This window comes from Falco naumanni, chromosome 7 (assembly GCF_017639655.2).
Source record: "Falco naumanni isolate bFalNau1 chromosome 7, bFalNau1.pat, whole genome shotgun sequence".
Lineage (NCBI taxonomy): Eukaryota > Metazoa > Chordata > Aves > Falconiformes > Falconidae > Falco > Falco naumanni.
The window spans coordinates 23,311,510-23,330,201 of NC_054060.1; the positions used below are offsets into that span (position 1 = coordinate 23,311,510).

An 18,692-nucleotide genomic window follows, 5' to 3' on the forward strand; every position below is an offset into this window, starting at 1 on the left:
AGGGTGAAAAACACTGTTACAGGCAAAGTCTACTGAGGCTAGCTTACACATACTAAAACTAACTTCTTTTTTTTTTAATACCACTTCTGTTTATCAGCAGTTAGTTATAATGGCACTCAGGAGTATGTGGGTATGTTAAGTTTTGCTTCTTAAATTACTACAGCGCAGAAGATACTTAAATTTTCATAGGCAAAGGTGACCTTCCAGCATTATGTACAGAAATTCAGTAGCTTAATTTGATAGAAATAAAGATGCAATGAGGAAACTAGTTTTCCACAGGATGTCTTTGAGAATCAAAGTTCTTTTTAAATTGCCTATAGAGGTTGATATTCTGTGAAAAATCTAAGAGAATTCTTTCTTTCAGTAAATAATACGGCAAATGAGGCAAGGATATTGCACAGCTCTGCACAGAGGAAAGCCAAAATCCTGACACTTCTCTTGGAGGTTTCTTTTCTGGGGACTCAAGACATCCATGAGTCTCAACCTTAATACTCCCAGTACAGGTCTGAAAAAGCACAGCAATTGTACAGAGAACGGTGGTTAACACTCTATTGTGTTATCTTGTTAAATGTAATGCTTTCTTTTCCAACTAATCTGCAAGTAGTGCATATAAATAGTAATCTGCAAATAACATATAAAGAACCAGGTTCTTTTCATAAAACTTAATTTGCTTGCTGTTAAAGGAAGAGAAATCCCTTCTTTGATACTGCTCTGTAGACAGGGGCTTCAGTAAAGTAAGAAGTGACTTGTCTGGAGCCCTGTCTTTACGCAGCTTTTGTTTTAATCAGATAAAAGGAGCTGCCTTTTATTTGCATATTTAATTACAAATTCATTCTTCATACCAGTCCCTAAATAAAAACTAGTGGAATTTCAGAAATCTGCATAACTAAATCCAGTGGAATATGAAAATGAAGAGCTTAAGTCTGCACACTATAGTGTGAAGCTAAACATATTATATGATGCTACTGAACAGCGAAGACAACGGAGTATGTGGAGGCTTTAGCATCAAGTAACTTACTGATATTTAATCTTTATTAAGAAATAGCTTGATCCTACAATTAAGACCTTGTAGAACATATATTGTCACTGCTGACTTCAGGCAAACAGGGGTGATAGGTGTTAGACTCTGGTCACAGCTGCTTGAGATTCCTCCAGAAATACTTTTCTGACACTTCTGTCAAAAAAAATCTGTTTGTAGATGTTCATACTGTCTGAAAGGAAACTGGAGAAACAAATCTCTCTTCGAATTGTTAGCTGTAGTACGAAAAACATTCCCATAAGCTAATACCTCAGTACTTCATATAGAGAGGCTGAATTAACTTTATTCTAGGTGGGGGCTTTTTCTGTTTGGTGGTGTGTGGTTTTTTGGGTTTTTTTTTTTTTTTTTTTTGGGAGGGGGTGGTGGTTCCTTCCTTATCCTGAAACCGTGTTTGTGAGCCACATGTATTAGCCTGCATTTCAGTGGGACTGGCCGCAGTCTAAGCAGCAGCAGAGAACAGCATGGGCCCCAATAAAGATTCTTCCTTTGGGGAATGGACTGCCAGTGAAAGCCAAAGTTTCTTGGGGTTGAGGTTCAGGGTGATAACTACCTTAACTCATTTGGAGTCTTCATTCCTTTTCCATATTTTAAATCTTGTAATGATAGTTTTTATACCTCTGTTTTCCAGAAATGTAAAATGGTGTTTTGGGTAGAATATATAAGCAGGTTAATCATGTAACACCTAAGGATTAGTTATCAGAATCTTTCCTGCTAGGTTTGGCATTGAATTGGAGAGAGTTAGTGTAGTAGGTGTTTTTGGTGGCCATTAAATAAGCACTTTAATTCTGTCAGAGGAAAAAGTTCTGTCCTTACTTTAAAGCTCAGAAAATCGGGACAAAATGTAATGCCAAGGTCACAGAACTGTCAGCGTTGGGGATGTCTGCAGAATACACGTAGTGCAGCAGCCGTTGATACAAGTAGACATCAGTTACTTGATAACTGTTCCTTGCTTCGTCAATAACTGGTGGGTTTTAGAGCCAGTCATATTTTATATGTATGTCACTTCTGGTTTTTGTTTAAGCACTGTCTCTCAGGCTGAAATACCATGTTCAGAAATCATATGCTAAGTTTTCTATCACTTTGAGATGCGTTTTTATACCTCTGTTTTCCAGAAATGTAAAATGGTGTTTTGGGTAGAATATATAAGCAGGTTAATCATGTAACACCTAAGGATTAGTTATCAGAATCTTTCCTGCTAGGTTTGGCATTGAATTGGAGAGAGTTAGTGTAGTAGGTGTTTTTGGTGGCCATTAAATAAGCACTTTAATTCTGTCAGAGGAAAAAGTTCTGTCCTTACTTTAAAGCTCAGAAAATCGGGACAAAATGTAATGCCAAGGTCACAGAACTGTCAGCGTTGGGGATGTCTGCAGAATACACGTAGTGCAGCAGCCGTTGATACAAGTAGACATCAGTTACTTGATAACTGTTCCTTGCTTCGTCAATAACTGGTGGGTTTTAGAGCCAGTCATATTTTATATGTATGTCACTTCTGGTTTTTGTTTAAGCACTGTCTCTCAGGCTGAAATACCATGTTCAGAAATCATATGCTAAGTTTTCTATCACTTTGAGATGCTGAGTAATACAGAACTGAGCTCTAGAAGAACAGAGGTGATTTCTGCCCAGGTTGCATAAACCATAAAAAGTATGGCAAATAATAATAATTAAAAAATAAATTGGTATTTTGTCGTTTACTTATCTTAGTATTCCTCTGTGTAGGCATTTGAGGGTATTTTTTTTTCTTCCCACTCTATTGCAAATAATAGTGTTGCTTTTGTTCTGCATTTTCTAAGTATATTGGCTGGTCTTAATTCATCCAGAAGCTGCTGTTCTATAGTGGATGCTTTCCAACCCCTGTACCTCTTTTTTTCATAACCAAATAAAAATATACTTCTGAGAAAACAGTAAAACCTTATGTGCAGAAGCTTGTTCTTAGGATTAGTCTTACTCTTCCTTCTAGTACATAAAAGCAGAATATAAAATGAAGTATTTTTCTATCAGAAATAGACTGTGTGTCCATCTTGGAAATCAGAATGCCAAAGGGATTAAATGCCTTTACAGAAAAAAATGTCTGTTGTACCTTGATTAAAAGCTTATATCACTTATACCATATAGTAGTGTATTATAATGTGTTGCTTTGGAGGAGTGTCTTGTTTCTTTTGGGTAGTCTTGGCTCACTAGAATGTGTAACTTTTTAAAAAACCTAATCCTAATGCAGAAAATAGTATATTCCTAATACCTTCTAGTGAGTGTAACTTTGTAATGGAAATAAAGCTGTTTGTAAATACTGCATTTCACTTATTTGGAGTTTTTTTTGTTTGTTTCAGGGTGCAGTCTCTGGGTCAGTTCAGGCTTCAGATCGACTTATGAAAGAACTCAGGGATATATATAGATCACAGAGTTACAAAACAGGTAAAATGCTTCAGATTTCCCTCCTTAAAATACACTTTAGAAGAATTCTCTTAGCAAATGCTTTCTGCTTATCCTTCTGCATTCTGTTGTCATATGTGTGTATATACGTGCACATATACACAAGAATACATAGATACATGCTTTACATATAACGTCATTACATAAGAGAGTGTATTTATGGAGAAAAGGGAAGTCAGGATGCATATCCTCTAAAACATTCTTTCTTTTTGTTATGCACATCTTGATACAAGAATTTACAGGAGTGGTGTAACTGTGAGAATGCTCTTGGGGTGGATGACTAGAAAGAACAACTCAAAATCACTCCTGTGGGACTTCTTGACTTTTCAGATCTACCTGAAATTAAGCTTTCCAGGCATATAGGGCAAAAGCTTTGACCACTAACAGTGTGTAGTACTGCTCACAAGAAGATGCTTGCTGTACAGGGATTTGTGTTTAACAGCAGAAGGTTTAGTTATCACAGAGGTTTTAGCCTTAATTACACTGCTGTTACTTTTTGTGGTTTTTTGGTTGTGTTAATCTGATCCAGAGCTCCATGTATTCCTTGGAATAAGGTTACAAATGGCAACAGATAACAAACTTGTCCTTTAAATTTGTTTGAGTAACAAAACACTGATCAGCTTTAGGTAGACAGGTGGTTGGCTGTTCCACTTGCTCCATATAAGGGCTGTATTGAAACTAGCTCAGCAAAGGAATGGGTATATTGATTTTTCTGAGAGTTAACATATGAGAAATAGAAATTACATGGATTTCAGGCAAGTTGTATTCGTGTAGGTCAGCTGCATAGACAACTCCATCACTGCAGCCAGGTATGAGAACCTGGTGCAGGCCAGGCTGGGAGCAGGAGTGCCTGATTAGAAAGTCAGTCTAAACTTTAATCTATCTGTTACTTTTCTGAAATTATCCTCTAGTTTATTTCTAGTGGGCTTTAATTTCACTTGGTGGCTATGGCATTTTAATTCATGTGTAAAAGGACAGAGTTGAAGAGACAAGAGTCTCTTGTTTGATTTGCTGTATTTACCTTTTAGGTAAATAGTTTTATGTGTTGAAGTACTGTGGACAGTGGTAAAAGGTCTGAAGTATAAATTTGATCAGGTAACCTAGTGTTGATACAATGCAGCCTACTTCTTTTAGGCTTTATTGCAGCTGAGTGCTTGCTGCTGTGCCCTAATTACCTTCTATCTGGTAAAGAACGGATTAGTGGTTCTAAGGAAGAGCCTAGAAATAGATCTGTATTAGGTCACGAGGGATGCTTTACTGCCCACGTATGATCTTCAGGGTTTGGTTTTGTGGTTAGAAAAAGGATTGGGTGTAACAAATCTACGTGACTATAAAGACTGTATGGCGCTTAACTGTGTAGCGGTACGGCTGGAGGCACAACCAGGAGGCCCCATAAAAGCGTAGCTTGAGGTGAGGGTTTGGGTTCCTTAATAATGCCATTTCTTGGCTTTAGGTGAGTAAAAAATCTTAGTCACACAAGACTGAACTCCTGATGTAGGAAAGCATACTCTAAATGATGAGGTAAAGTACATCTTGCTAAACCGTAAAGAAAGTTGAGATACTAAAGGGTGAATGTAGTAACATATTATTAGCTTATGACTCAGAAATATGTAAAAAGACTGCAACTGGATGCCTTGTGTCGATCTCTAAAACATGGCAATGAAGTCAAGTGTGTCAAAAGAAGGCTGACGCTCTAAAACTGATGGCAATTCTGCTTTGCAACACCATCCTACTGATACATCTATTAAATTTTGCCAGTAAATGATGCTCTTTGTTATAAAACTTACCTAGATTCATTCCTTACGGCTTCATTTAGTCTCTTAGGCCTTGAGTGAATTTAAATATCAGTTCTTCTCCTTTGCACAAAACTCCTGCTTTTATAGCCTAGTTCTGTCTTTGGTTATTAGATAACTGTCACCATGTGAGCAGGGGCATGGTAGATAATTGGCTTTCTGTTTTTTTAATGTGATCTTTGTTCTGAGTACTTGCTCCATGGTCCATTTTTCCCTTAATTTAATTTCCGACTATTAACACACAAAGGGAACCATTGTGAAACTTAAAGGTTCTGGTAACTGTTGCAAGGTAATTTAACACTTCTTCTTTTTTTTTTTTCTTTTTTTTTTTTTTCTTTTGGTAATAGAAGCCAGAAAATCCTAAGGCTGTTTTTCAGTTGCATAAGGATCGCTTTTAGTGTATGTGAGGTTACATGTTTTCAGGATTGACAATGGGACAACCCCAGGACTTCTGAAGTGAATAGTACTTGTAGTAATAGTCCTTTAAATTTTTTCTTTTAAACTATGTTATACAAAACTAGCCTTAAAAAACACTGTCAGGACTTCAGTTATGGGTGTATATTCAAGGTACTATGCATTTTTGAACGGAAGCTCCTTTACGGGTTGAAATGCTACTGTTGGAGTTAAAGCAAAAGATGACTACAAGCAACAGGACAGTTGCTCATCTCACTGGAAAATCTAGGTGAAGAACTACCCTTAAAAACAAACAGAAAATGCTATTTTCTTATGAATTAACAGAAGCAGAAATTACTCCAGCAAATTAAGATATTATGTTACAAATTAGACAGTTTCATTAGTTTGTTTTGATAATAGGAGTTACAAGTCCTCCAAACTAAGATGATCTCATTTCTAAATAGAAAGTTGAAGATTTGGATAGTTTATATGGAAGAATTCACAAAGGCCTTAACGTCATTTAGGAAGGCTAGGGTGGGAGGGGGATGAACAAAGAATTTGGAGACAATAAATGAAATATTTCCTATTAGTATCTTTAGCGGCTGTGTGGTTTATATATAGTGTCTTCAACTCACTGCTTTTATCCAAAGACTACGTGGGATTTCTAGTTGTAGTAAAGTTGGTACAAGTAAGACATTTGCCTGTGTTTTGGAAGGCGTTGTTTTTCTTCCTGCCTTTTCATCTCAGTTTTTTGCTTGCTTCATGGTTCTGTGTGCTTGCTTGTACTGCATCACCTCTATGGATAGCCTCTTCGAGAGGCAAACCAAAAAACTTCCTGTGTTTGAAGTGAGGGGATCCTACCTTGATTCCCTTCGCTGCCTTAAAGGCCTTTCAGGAATCCATACTAATCAGATAAATTCTTCTTGACAATAACTTTTTTTCCCTCTTACTGCCTAAATTAAGAAAAACACATGAGCTGGTTCCAGATAACACCTCTTCACTATTAAACCCCCACCCCCTTTGGGTAGTGTTGTTAAGAAGCTTCTGTGTCAAGATAGCGAGCGACTCTGATGCTGTTCATGAGAACGTACAGATACTATGCAGCTCAAAATGTGGGTGCTTGAAGGGTACATTAGGTAGCTCACTGTTCCATTAAGGTGCGTTCTTGTCGGTCCTGAACTATGCACGTGTCTCTGAAGAACCTGTTTACAGCTTCTGGTTTACGGACAGTGCAGCTCTCAAGGGGAGCCAAAGTTATTCCTCAAAGGAAGCTAGCAAAACATGAGGGACTGCTACAGGAATGCTGGGCAAGAGCAGGACTTCTGAGGCGATGGAAGGAACACAGGAATAGGGATAGAGGCTTAGTGAATAAACGAGCTGAGAGAAGTTCTCTTGTCATCTTCCGTTATTTAGGATATTGTCAGCATCCTTACTGTAACTTGTTCTGTTGTCTTTAACAAGCATTTAATACTTGTGCTAGGAGGCAAATCTAATACTGAGAGGCTGCTTCTTCCAGTCTTCACTCCCTTTTGGAGGTAGGTGGAAGAAAATATTCTGGATATAATGGTGGAATAGATTCATCATTAATGGGAGTTGACAATGAGCGGAGTTCTGAATGCCAACTCTTCTGTTATTATATTGGAGCGGTACAAACTGAAATTCATACAATTCGTGGTGTCCACTTATACTAAGGGCAATTCAGAAAATAACATCATTGAATCTGGGAAATTGGAAAAAGGCCTTAATAGCTTCTTCTGTTCATCCTTGAACAGAAATGAGTGGTGTCTCTGAACTAGCTGCTGATTAAAAGAGATGGAGAGAGCACAGTGACTAAATTTTCAGACCTGCTTTGTTGTCCTAGACTTAAAAAAACCTTGAAATCATTATCTTGACTGCAGTACCCACTGTTTGTGGTGCTATGGTAAGGAGGAACAAGCATGGTTTCTTTACCTTGTTTACTTAGTGTTAGAATGCTTTGAGAAGGAAAGGTGTCTGGGCAGCTTGAAATGGTATCTGTACTCCCAAGTACTAATGCTTAAAAGTTTCAATGGCAAGATAATGTATTCTGGAATAATAATTCTCAGAAATGTATACTGTAATTCCTTGGAGAGAATGTGATGAGTGCAATCTATGGGTTGTATATCCTTCAAAAATCCTAGGCTGATTCCTGATTCGCGTATGTCTTCCCAATAATTATGTCAGCAACAGGTACACTGTTAAATATTGGCCCAGCTAACAAGAGCAAGTTTAATAATAGTTGTTTAGCGTGTACGCATCAATAGTCCATGGGGGAAGGGATTAGACATTTGAACATCACCAATACCATTTTCTAAATCTTGTCTGATGGCTAAAGATTTATTGTTTTTTCCTGGGTTGCTTCTGAACTGCTGCAAAAGGAAGCTTGAACATACGAGAAAACGGCAGATAACCTTTCATCCTTCCCTTTGAATGAAATGCATAACTATTGTTTAATGTGCTTAAAACTTACCGACTGCTGAATACCACTAGCTGGCTGCCAGAAACAACTATTCTTTTGATGCTTTTTTCTGGTTTCTTTGGTCATCTGCTGGGAATGTGCTTCATCCAATACAGTAACTTCTTTTTTTGGGTTTTTGCTCCACATGCTATCCAGTGTTCTGTCCTGGTCTACCAGTACAGACGGGAACCCATGAGATATAATGCTGCATACTCAGACTGTGTGTTAAGTGTTTTAAAAGTGTGTTGGTCATGTACTGGGTGTAAAATATACTGAGCACTAAGCAAGCTGGAGTTGTAGCTGTGGAAAGTTTGAAGGGGCGCTGGGAGAAGGGGAGATGGTTGGGTGTCAGAAAAACATTTTGATTCACGTGGATATTTTTTTTTATAGAAGTGAAAGGACTTTTTTTCCTTGTCTTGCGCAGAAGTGCTTCTGCTACTTCTGGAGGAAGTAGCTGCTGCTGCTTCCTGAAGGAAGGATGTGCCTCAGTATCAGTATCTCAGTATTTTATCTATTGCTTACATCTACTGACAGTGTTTGAACTTAAAAACAAAGAATGTTTTTGCAAAATCTGTAATACTGTAAACAAAATCTGTAAACTTTTAGTGTATAATTAATTCTGTCTAATATTTCTACAGGGATATATTCAGTGGAACTGGTAAATGACAGCTTGTATGAATGGCATGTTAAGCTTCTAAAGTAAGTTATTCAAGTTTTTTTATGTCCTGAAGAATCCATTTTTTTTATTGCTGCAGAGATTCTTGCTTCTGACAGATGAGAATCTCTAGCTAGAACATATAAAGTAGTGTGCGATCGCTACAGTTCTGGTATAGAGAAATACACACAGATTCAACTGTAGTAGTTGAGCTGGGAAAAAAACAAACCCTCTTGTCACAGTCAACACAGTGTGTATTACTGTAACTCTCATTACTGTTCAATTCTCTTTCCAAAACTACTCAAAAATATGAAGCCTTAAATGATGAAAATTTTTTGTCTGGATGGTTTTATTGTGGTTTTGTTTGTTTTTAATTGCAAGAAAATGCAACTTGTAGTTTCATTCACGATGTAAGAAGGAACAGGACGGTCTTAGTCTCATTAGTTCTTTATTTCTGCAGTTGAGCAGACACATGGGACTGAAACTTTTAGGTACAGCATAATTATTACTTGTCTGCTCTTTTCTGATTTTCACTGTGTGTACTAGATGAGAACTCACCTTGTGGTACCCATAGTCCAATAACTTTAATTCTAGAGGTATCATATTGAAATTATTCCTGGTAACAGGATCACCTGCCATTATCCTACAAGATAACCTGTAGGAAGGAAAAGCCTATCCAGGCTAGGCTGGGTGGCTGCAGAAGATGGCAGTGGATGAAAGAACTTCCATCAGCTCAGATCTGTCATGGTCAATATGTGCAAGGGCACAAGCTGTTTCAGCACAGTAGCTGACCTGCCCGTGGGAACTGTTGCCTTGTCCTAGTGGTAAGATTTGTATGGCTGTGTCACCAGCTGCTGAAACACAGTTTTGTTTCCTTAGTCTAATCACAGACGTGTGAACGTTTGGAAGCTGAAAATGGCAGGGGTGATGTGTGTCAGAAAAATCTGTGCCATATTACAGGAGGCCTTGTCCATTCAGCGCTTCTGTAACGAAGTGCTCAAACTGCTGTGCAGGGATTTGAAACCTGTTTTCAAGTGCCGTGAACAGGTCTGACTTTCTACCTTCAATAAAGAGAAAATGGAGCACATGCAGCAAATGGCTTCCAGAATGACTAAGAGAAGAAATACTGTGTGTTTGTCACAGCAAAAAGTGTCTGAAAAAAATAAACGTGTGTGCAGACGAGTTGAGGGGCTAAATGTCAGAGAGAAAAGAGCCCGTCTGACTAAGGAACGGTATCGTTACTAGAGCAAGTAACTGAACTGGCCTAGTACAAGCTGTGGCTGGATACGATGGGTTGTGGGGCACTGGGAGATTTTCTTCTGAAACCCCTTCCCACTGGTAGGGTTGGGACAGATGACTGTTGGTTTCACCTGCAGCAGAGGATTGGCTGTAATAGCCCGTAACATATGTCTAACGTATGCTTTCGGCTTGCTGCAGGCCTTTTTTGACTCGTCTCTTTTGAAAGCTGGGGTGTAAGAGCCTGGGTGGGGTTAACCCAGTAGTGTCTGCATTAGTGTAGGCTGCTCAACACCAGCATTTTGCAACAAACAGTTGTTGAAATTCCGCTGAGTAGAAGCTGCTGGCTTCAGTAATTCTGCTGATGCGGATTACTTCTAACAGCTGATACAGAGCTACGATAACATATTCCATAAAGGTTTCACTGCGTACTGAAAACTAGATCATACAGTCTTCCTGTTAAAATCCCCCTGCCCCCTTTCTCAGAACATACATTTCCAGTGAACTGAAGAGAATTAAAATTGCTATTTAGCACAAAATAACTTTTTTTTTTTAAAACTATGTTCAAGTAACACTTGATTAGCATTGGGAATGTAGTGTGTTGCAGCAAGCTTCCACGCTGATCTCATGGCAACGTGTTTACTTTGTAAAGGGAGCCAGAGTTTTTTACAGTTCACATTAAATTACAGTTTGTAAGCTACAAGTACATAAAGGAGCTCTTTAAGAGTAATTACTATTTATAGGTAGTGAAAATATTCACTTCAACTAGGATCTCACCCCTGCTTCTTTTATAGGGTTGATCCTGATAGCCCACTGCATAGTGATCTTCAGGTCTTAAAAGAAAAAGAAGGTGTAGAATACATTTTACTCAACTTCTCTTTTAAGGTATGTGTCTATGGGAAGGAATGCTGGGGTTACATTTGAACCTTACCATAGAAAGTGACTGAAATGACCCTCAGTTGTTACTTGGGTAAAGATGAAGCTGTAGCATTAAAAAAGAAAGAAAAAAAAAAAAAAAGGGAGGGGTGGTGGTGGTGGAAATGCCACTTTTAAGTTTGGCACTAAAGCTTCCCAAATACTGCTTTATAGCCAGTATTGTGAAAAAGTGCTTTTTAGAGAACTGAAAAATTTTACTGCTAAATTTTACTGCTTTAATTCTGATTTGCCAAATTAGGCTAATGAAATACTTCCTGGATAGGAAAACAATGTCACGGGATGTTTCTTAACGTTGTTTTTTGTTATGCTTTTCAGGATAACTTCCCTTTTGATCCTCCCTTTGTGCGAGTGGTATCTCCTGTGCTCACAGGAGGGTAGGTGTGAGCTGCCTTACGGAAATTTTACTTTCTGGTAAAAATGTTACAATTGAGACTAGTTGGCTGGGTTTGCAGGGAACGTTTCGAGAGGACCATGTAGACTTTTAAGATGCATGAGCAGCTGTAACCTTGAGTTTGGTGAAGAGCTCAGTGTGATACCGAGACTTGCTTCTCAAGCGATGAGCTAATAGTAGGCAAACAGCTGGGTGCAATTCCGCTTTGACTTGCTTTGTTTGTGTCAAGCTTTGAAAGAATCTGTGCCTGCCGTAAAGTTTAGGAACGGTCCTCTGTGGATAGCTAACGTCGCTGTTGCTTCTGTTGTAACATGCTTTGAGTTTTTACTTTGACAAGGGGTCTTGATCCCTGGGTTGCCTTAAACTTGTCGTATAGTTTTAACTGACTTTTGCTGGTAACCCTGCCGTAAAGCTTTTGCCTAAAAACTCTTCAAATGCTAAAACAAACCCACTAAATTCAATGGACACCGTGCTGTAACAGGCATCTAAAACGTATTTGTAGTGCTGTCTTGTATATACCCATGGAAAGAAGATTAAATTCACCTTCCAAGGCTTTTATGCATCTCTCGCTGACAGGAGGTGATACCTGTACCTTTGAAAGTATCGTGGTCTGCGATAGCTGGTGCTGAATCTGGTTTGGTTTTAGTTGCTGTGTGTCTGTCTTGCTTTCAGGAAATAGTGCAGTTAAACAGTGTTCCTGAGGGTTGCTGCTACCAAAAAAGTAAACAAGCAGTGCCAGACGCCAGAAAGCTCATTTGGATTTTGGTTTTGTTTTACTTGGAGTTCCCAGTAGAACGAAAGAAAGAATGACCCTGAAGGTTTTCACTGCTTGTTTCCCTAGGGGTGTTGTACAGATCTATGTTGTTTGAATGCCCCTGTCATAGGGGAGACTATCTTCTCGGAGTGGCAGATTCTGCTCCCTCAGTCCGGGTTTTGTGATGACCAGGTGCTCCGACTGCCGAGTCCCAGTCAGCACAACGTGTGATTAAGCGTGGTTGAAACTAGAAAGTGGTTTATAGAGCAGATTTTCACTTGCTCTTTTCTAATCTCATTTGTCTACATCTTTGATTTATAGGTATACCTTCATTGCTTGGAATTGTGTTAAATTTCTTTACAGAAGTGAATTTGTTTGGGTTTTTTACAACTATATGTCACTACTACATATGCAGAGTCTAGCCATAAAAAGCAACCTTCCTTTTTTCACGGTCTGTGTACAGTTGTGTAGACTAGCTTGGTTTCTGATTTTTTAACTGTCATTAGCAAAGGAATTATTTTTTTTCCTTTGGTCTCACAATGCTATTCTTCTGTGTGTAAGTATAACATGGCTAACTAGTTACAATATATCACTAGTTAAAGGGCATTTCAGCTTTATGTGAACAAAAAAATTAACAAATTAGCCTGCAAGAGCTTAAAATGCTGTGTGGCTGTGTGAACAGTTTCATCTTTTTCACTAACTGCTGATGTCAAATATATTTTCTTTCACATTTGTTTCTAGGTATGTCCTAGGTGGAGGTGCATTATGCATGGAACTTCTTACTAAACAGGTGAACACAGGCTCTGTTATCTGGATAATAACAAAGCATGCTTTAAAATAATGAAAATAGGTGTTTCCCCTGAGTTGAAGAATCCCTGTGTGGAATAAATTACACACTCCAAAGGAAAGATGGTGAAATAGTCCCACAAGATTTGCCTTGCTGATCTTGTGTGAGACCTTGGATGGCTTACGAGAGGTCTGAGGAAGAGGCAAGAAGTGAGAGCACATCAACTTTGAATTCTCAGAATTTCTGGGAGGAAGCCAGTGTAAAGAGTGAGTTCTGAGGAGCAAGATGCATTGTTTTCTTTTCCAGAAGCCTCTGCTACTGCACAAAGTGAGCTCTGGAGAAGTGGGGGAATGCAGAGGATTCCAGGCATAGACACTCTTGCATAGACAGTGTGATATTGGCTTTCTCTTTAAGTAGTAAATGAACAAAGTAGATGTCTGCAGGCTCTGGCAGAAACTTTTGTGAACCCTGAAAGGTAAAGCAATACCAGAGATGAGCAGTAATTTTCATGGAAGCAAAATTGTCATAGCTCACTGGATGACTTCATTAGATTGCAATCTTTTCTGCTTACAACAAGAAGCTGTAATTTCTGTTGTGACATTGCTGAAAATTTGTAAATGCTGTAACAATGGAGTTAATCCTGTTTCTGCCTCGCTGTGTCTTGGAAATGTGTGATTCAGCCTTTTCATTTTTACTGCAAGGTCTTGGTACTAATACTGTGTATCACTTTCCAGATTTTCTCTGGAAAATAAAAGTTAACTGGGAACAAGTAGGTAAAAGTGAAACTGGAGTGTAGGAGTGGAAAAAAAAAATAATCCCTAAGCACACATTCCAAACTAGATTTGCAAGGCGAGCAAAGGCAGTGAGTACGTGTTATATAGAAATATTTCTTTCCTTCTCCAGGGCTGGAGCAGTGCCTATTCAATAGAATCAGTCATCATGCAGATCAATGCCACTTTAGTCAAAGGAAAAGCCAGAGTACAGTTTGGAGCCAATAAGGTAAATGTGCTGCGTATATGAATTAAATTACTGTTAGGCTTCTGTTTCTTTGACTTGCAGAGAAGATGCTTGATGACAGAATTGTCATAAATCAAAATGCAAATATATTTGTAATCTTGATGTCTGGTGCACGTGTGCGTACTTTACGGGCAGTTAACTATGAGTTTGTTAGGGCCCTAAAAGGTAGTGGGGCCCAAGAGAGCTGGCCAATACTCAAGCATCACTTCCTCCAAGCTCAATATGGGTGCATCCCCCGGGTAGGAAATGGAGCGAAGTGGGGCAGGAAGCCTGCATGGGCAAGCATGGAGCTTCTGGCAAACCTCAGACAGAAGAAGGAGGATTATGAGACGTGGATCAAAGGACGGGCCGCTTGGGAGAAATACAGGGACGTGGTCAGAACATGCAGGGGAGTGACAAGGAACGCTAAGGTCCTAAATCTGTTGGGGGAGGGCAAGGACATGAGGGGCTTCTTCAAGTACATCAGCAGGAAAAGGGTGACCTGGATGAAGGGACAGGGCGCGCCCTCAGCAAGTTTGGGGATGATACAAAGCCGGGAGGGGTGGCTGACTGGTGAAGGCCGCGCTGCCCTTCAGCGAGACCTGGGCAGGCTGGAGAGCTGGCAGGGAGGGACCTCATGGAGGTCAACCAAGGGAAGTGTCGGGTCCTGCCCCTGGGGAGGCACAAGCCCGCGTACCAGCCCAGGCCGGGGCTGACCTGCTGGGGGGCAGCTCTGCGGGGAAGGACCTGGGAGTGCTGGTGGGCAGCAAGTTGCCCGTGGGCCAGCCCAGCGTGCCCACGTGGCCAGGAGGGCTAGTGGGATCCTGGGGGGCATGAGAAGGAGCGTGGCCAGCAGGTGGAGGGAGGAGATCCTGCTCTCTGCCCTGGCGAGGCCGCATCTGGAGCGCTGTGTCCAGTTGTGGACTCCCCAGTTTGAGAGACTGGGAACTGCTGGAGAGGGTCCAGGGGAGGCTGTGAAGATGATGAGGGAATGGAGCATCTCCCTGATGAGGAAGGGCTGAGGCAGCCGGGCCTGCCCAGCCTGGAGAAGGCTGAGAGGGATCTTACCGACGTCTACAAGTATCTTCAGGGCAAGAGTCAGGCGGCTGGGGCCAGGCTCTGTTCAGTGGTGCCCAGCGGCAGGGCAGGGGGCAGCGGGCACAAACTGGGACACAGGCAGCTCCATCTGAACGTGAGGAAGAACTTCTTTACTCCGAGGGTGAGAGAGCCCTGGCACGGGCTGCCTGGAGAGGTCGTGGTGTCTCCTTCTCTGGAGACATTCAAACCCGCCTGGACATGACCCTGCTGTAGCAGGGGGTTGGGCTGGGTGACCTCCAGAGGTGCCTTCCGACCCCAACCAGCCTGTGATTCTGTGAAATTATGAATGTATGAGGAGAGTAAAACCTTGGGGTGGACAGAGTGTGAAAGTAGTTAGACTTGTACTATCCCTGTATTGGCAAGAGGGGTGGGAAGGAGGATCAGAATTGGGAATCAGGAGGACTTAGAAATTTTGGCTCTGAGAAGGGCTATAGATGACAGTCTGACTGCCAGGATGATATACGCTGATGTTCTCTTCCTTTTGCTGGACTAAACACCTGTAAAGTTTCATGAGGAGTGAAAAATAATAACATGCAAATAATCCTGAGCTAGCCATTCACCGTTAATCAAAATCATTAGTCAGTTCAAGTGTGCATGCTGGTAACAGACCATAACTTAAAAGACTTTGAAGTACTAAATGCTATTTTGAAAGGGTGTTTAAATATTTTAGTCAAGAAATTGTCACTTGGATGACAGTTTTTTAGTAGTGATTCAAGAACAGTGAAAAGATGTGAAAGTTGATGATCACAATTCTGTCTAACCCTGCCGAGGAAGGCAGCGTTAGGGTCCAGACTGTCTGAAGCCCACTGTTGTGGTTGCCCACACTTCTGACTTACCTCAGATTCTGAACCTTCTGAGAGAAGGATCTTTCCAGCAGCAGGGTATGCAAATTATTGTCATTATGATGGAGGAGAAATGAGAAAATAAGGGTATTTGTCTCGAAAATCTTGTACTTTAAAGCCAGGAATGTTGTAACTCCGTGTATGGTTTTTACTTGCAAGCACACTGTAGAGTTTCTTCGTAAAACTGTTTTTAAGTCCTGCCCGTCTAGATGCAGGGTTTCTTACATTAGTTTGTTCTCCTTTCAGAATCAATATAATCTAGCAAGAGCACAGCAGTCCTATAAGTCACTAGTACAAATACACGAGAAAAATGGTATGTATATTCTTGTGACTTTGTTCTTGTCTGCACAGCAACCCGGGAATTGGTGTTTGGCTGCAGTAATACTTGAAGTGCTGGAGTGCCTTAAGTGGGCTTGGGAGGGCTGTAAATGGTGGTTCCTCTCTCCTAGCTTGCACTAGAGAGACAACAGTGCTTAAAGTAACTTGACTAACAATTGTTGCAACTCTTCCAGCATTTGTGAATGTTCCATGTGTTCCTACTATCTTTTGGAAGGTAGTTCAATTTCATTTTCAGCTAGTTGATCTAGGAACTTTATCGTCACTGTAGCTTTTAAAGTGTCTTATTTGTTAGTGAAGTACCTGCTGGAAGTTTGCCTCTTGCCTCGAAAGGCTTTGTTTCAGTGTGGCAAAACCTTAGCAGTAATAATCATTAAGGAAGAGATAAAGCGGAAAGAAAGAGCAGAGACTAAAAGATACAAAAAGTCCAGGTGAAGTACACTGGCTGGAAAATTGTGCAAAAGAAATGGGAGACACAATCAAATGTGTGGGGTTTTTTAACCCTTTAAAAGCCAGTTAATGGTGCCTCAGCTGCAGAAAAAAAGTATTTAAGTGCTTCAGGTATAAATTCATTCATTGTGCCAGGATGAGAAGGTAACAAATGACCTGAGGCTTTAAAAGGTTTAAGTAGCTTACATGTTATGTAAAAATAGTCAGCAGAATCGGTACCCTGGTCTCATGATGAGGGGGAGCTGAGGCAGTTACCACTTCCATGATGTTCTTTGGTTCAGGCTGGACACAGTGTCCTCTGGGAATTCATATCACTGTGAACACGAGAGCGTATTTCAGCGTGACTGTAGTGAGCATCTCTGTTCCCCTACCTCTAAAATTGAACCTAATGCCGCCTCTGATATTGGAAGGAAGATCAAAGATAACTACTTTAAAATGCTTTCCAGTTTGATGATATTTTGATCTTGCCATTAACTGAGTCTTCTGCTTTTTTAGTTTGCTACAAAAGCCAGCATGACTGGCTGTTTACTTCTAGCTATGTGCCAGCCTTGACTACAGTGATTACTGCCGCGTCAGGAGCTGTACACAAAGCCAGTCACAGCATTTATTGCTGCTGCAAAAGGTGTCTTTAGCTTAGAGCTGCTACCTGTTCTCTGGGACAACATAACCAGGCCCTGTATTCACTGTATAAAAATTCGGAGGAATTTTTACAATAGTGTCTGAAAGAGTTAAGATGGGAGACCTGGAGGTGGCTAGAAAAAAACTGCACACTTGACCAGGTACGATTCAACTGCTAAAACATGCCAAATCCGATCAGGAGACAAGTTACTCAACTGACGCTTCTGAGCCTGTTCCTACAGCAAGATGTGCAGGAGCAGGGTAAACCATTCAAATGCTTGTGTGCGCCTGGCTGTGCGCTCTGCAGGAGGGGCTCGTACATCGGCATCTCCGTGTAGCCACACTTGTATGTCTGTGCACTGAGTGGCTTGAAGACTTGGGAGTTTTGCCCCTCTACCGTTTGGTTTTGTTTAACCTGCAGCAGCTTCCTCCATTGATGTCCAGCTTGTCCAGCTCGGGATAGCTGCTACCACAAAAACCCTCAAACTCGTTTTTACTCTTTCTACCTTTTGCATCGGAATACTGGATGTGATCCTGAAACATACGCCGCATGCTTCATCTCCCTCTGCGGACCGCTAGCCCTCAGGGCGCTCTGGGTCTCGCTGAGCTGACCTGCTCCAAGAGGGGAGGGACGAGCCCCACGAGGCTGCCATCTCCCACCAATTGGGAGTGAGATGGGTAAAGATGGTCTTGACGTAGTGATGTCGGTCCCTAACGCATTTCTCTGTTCTCCATAGGCTGGTACACTCCTCCAAAAGAAGATGGCTAACATTGAGGACTGTTGTATACCTGGACCAATGTCAACAAAACAAGCTCTTTTTTATATTTTCCAACACACAGACTCAAGCTATGAGTGCCCCTATAACAGCTGTACTGAAGACTTTAGCTATTAGATAAGTTAGTGGATAATCTGTCAACTGACACGTAAAGTATAAGTTACAGCCTTACCATTCCGCTCTTCTTAGGTACCTGGACTGAGCAGTTTGGGCCTTTACCGTATTTGTTCTTATGGATTAAGCGTGTTTGGGCCACGCCCTCCCTTCTCCCCTCCCTTTTTTTTTTATTTTATTTGAAAGCATAAGCTCCCTACAGCAGCCTATCGAATTACTAAAGATCATTCAGTAGGAGTGAGTTGTTCACACACTTCTGTGTATTTCTTACCTTTTGCAAAATGCAGACTGCGAAGACTTGCATTGTATCGTTTCATTTAAAGCCAAGAAGTTTAATACATTGTTTAATACTGTTTTAGGATATGTCAGGTCTTGCAAATCACAGTAGTTTTTTCTGGTCTAAAAATGACAGCATCTGTAGTATTTCCAAATTAATTATATAGGAACAACACGTGTATGTTAAGTCATTAAACATTTTTCATGGCTGTATGAGAATATGAACTGTTTCTTGGAAAAGATGCTCTTTGTTTAGATTCTGTTCATTTTTTGGTTTGGTTGGTTTTTTTTGTTTGGTT

At 40.6% G+C, this 18,692-nt stretch overlaps 1 protein-coding gene across 1 annotated transcript in view; it reads left to right on the top strand.

Annotated features, from left to right (window-relative positions):
• Positions 1-18,606, top strand: part of UBE2Q2 (ubiquitin conjugating enzyme E2 Q2) — a 52,831-nt gene extending 34,225 nt beyond the window's left edge. The window contains exons 6-13 of the mRNA XM_040600446.1: positions 3,364-3,448; positions 8,767-8,827; positions 10,814-10,904; positions 11,271-11,329; positions 12,842-12,890; positions 13,791-13,886; positions 16,070-16,136; positions 17,965-18,606. Coding sequence (XP_040456380.1) covers positions 3,364-3,448; positions 8,767-8,827; positions 10,814-10,904; positions 11,271-11,329; positions 12,842-12,890; positions 13,791-13,886; positions 16,070-16,136; positions 17,965-17,996 — 540 coding nt within the window. The 3' untranslated portion in view covers positions 17,997-18,606. The remainder of the gene's footprint in view (positions 1-3,363; positions 3,449-8,766; positions 8,828-10,813; positions 10,905-11,270; positions 11,330-12,841; positions 12,891-13,790; positions 13,887-16,069; positions 16,137-17,964) is intronic.
• The last annotated feature ends 86 nt before the right edge of the window (positions 18,607-18,692 follow it).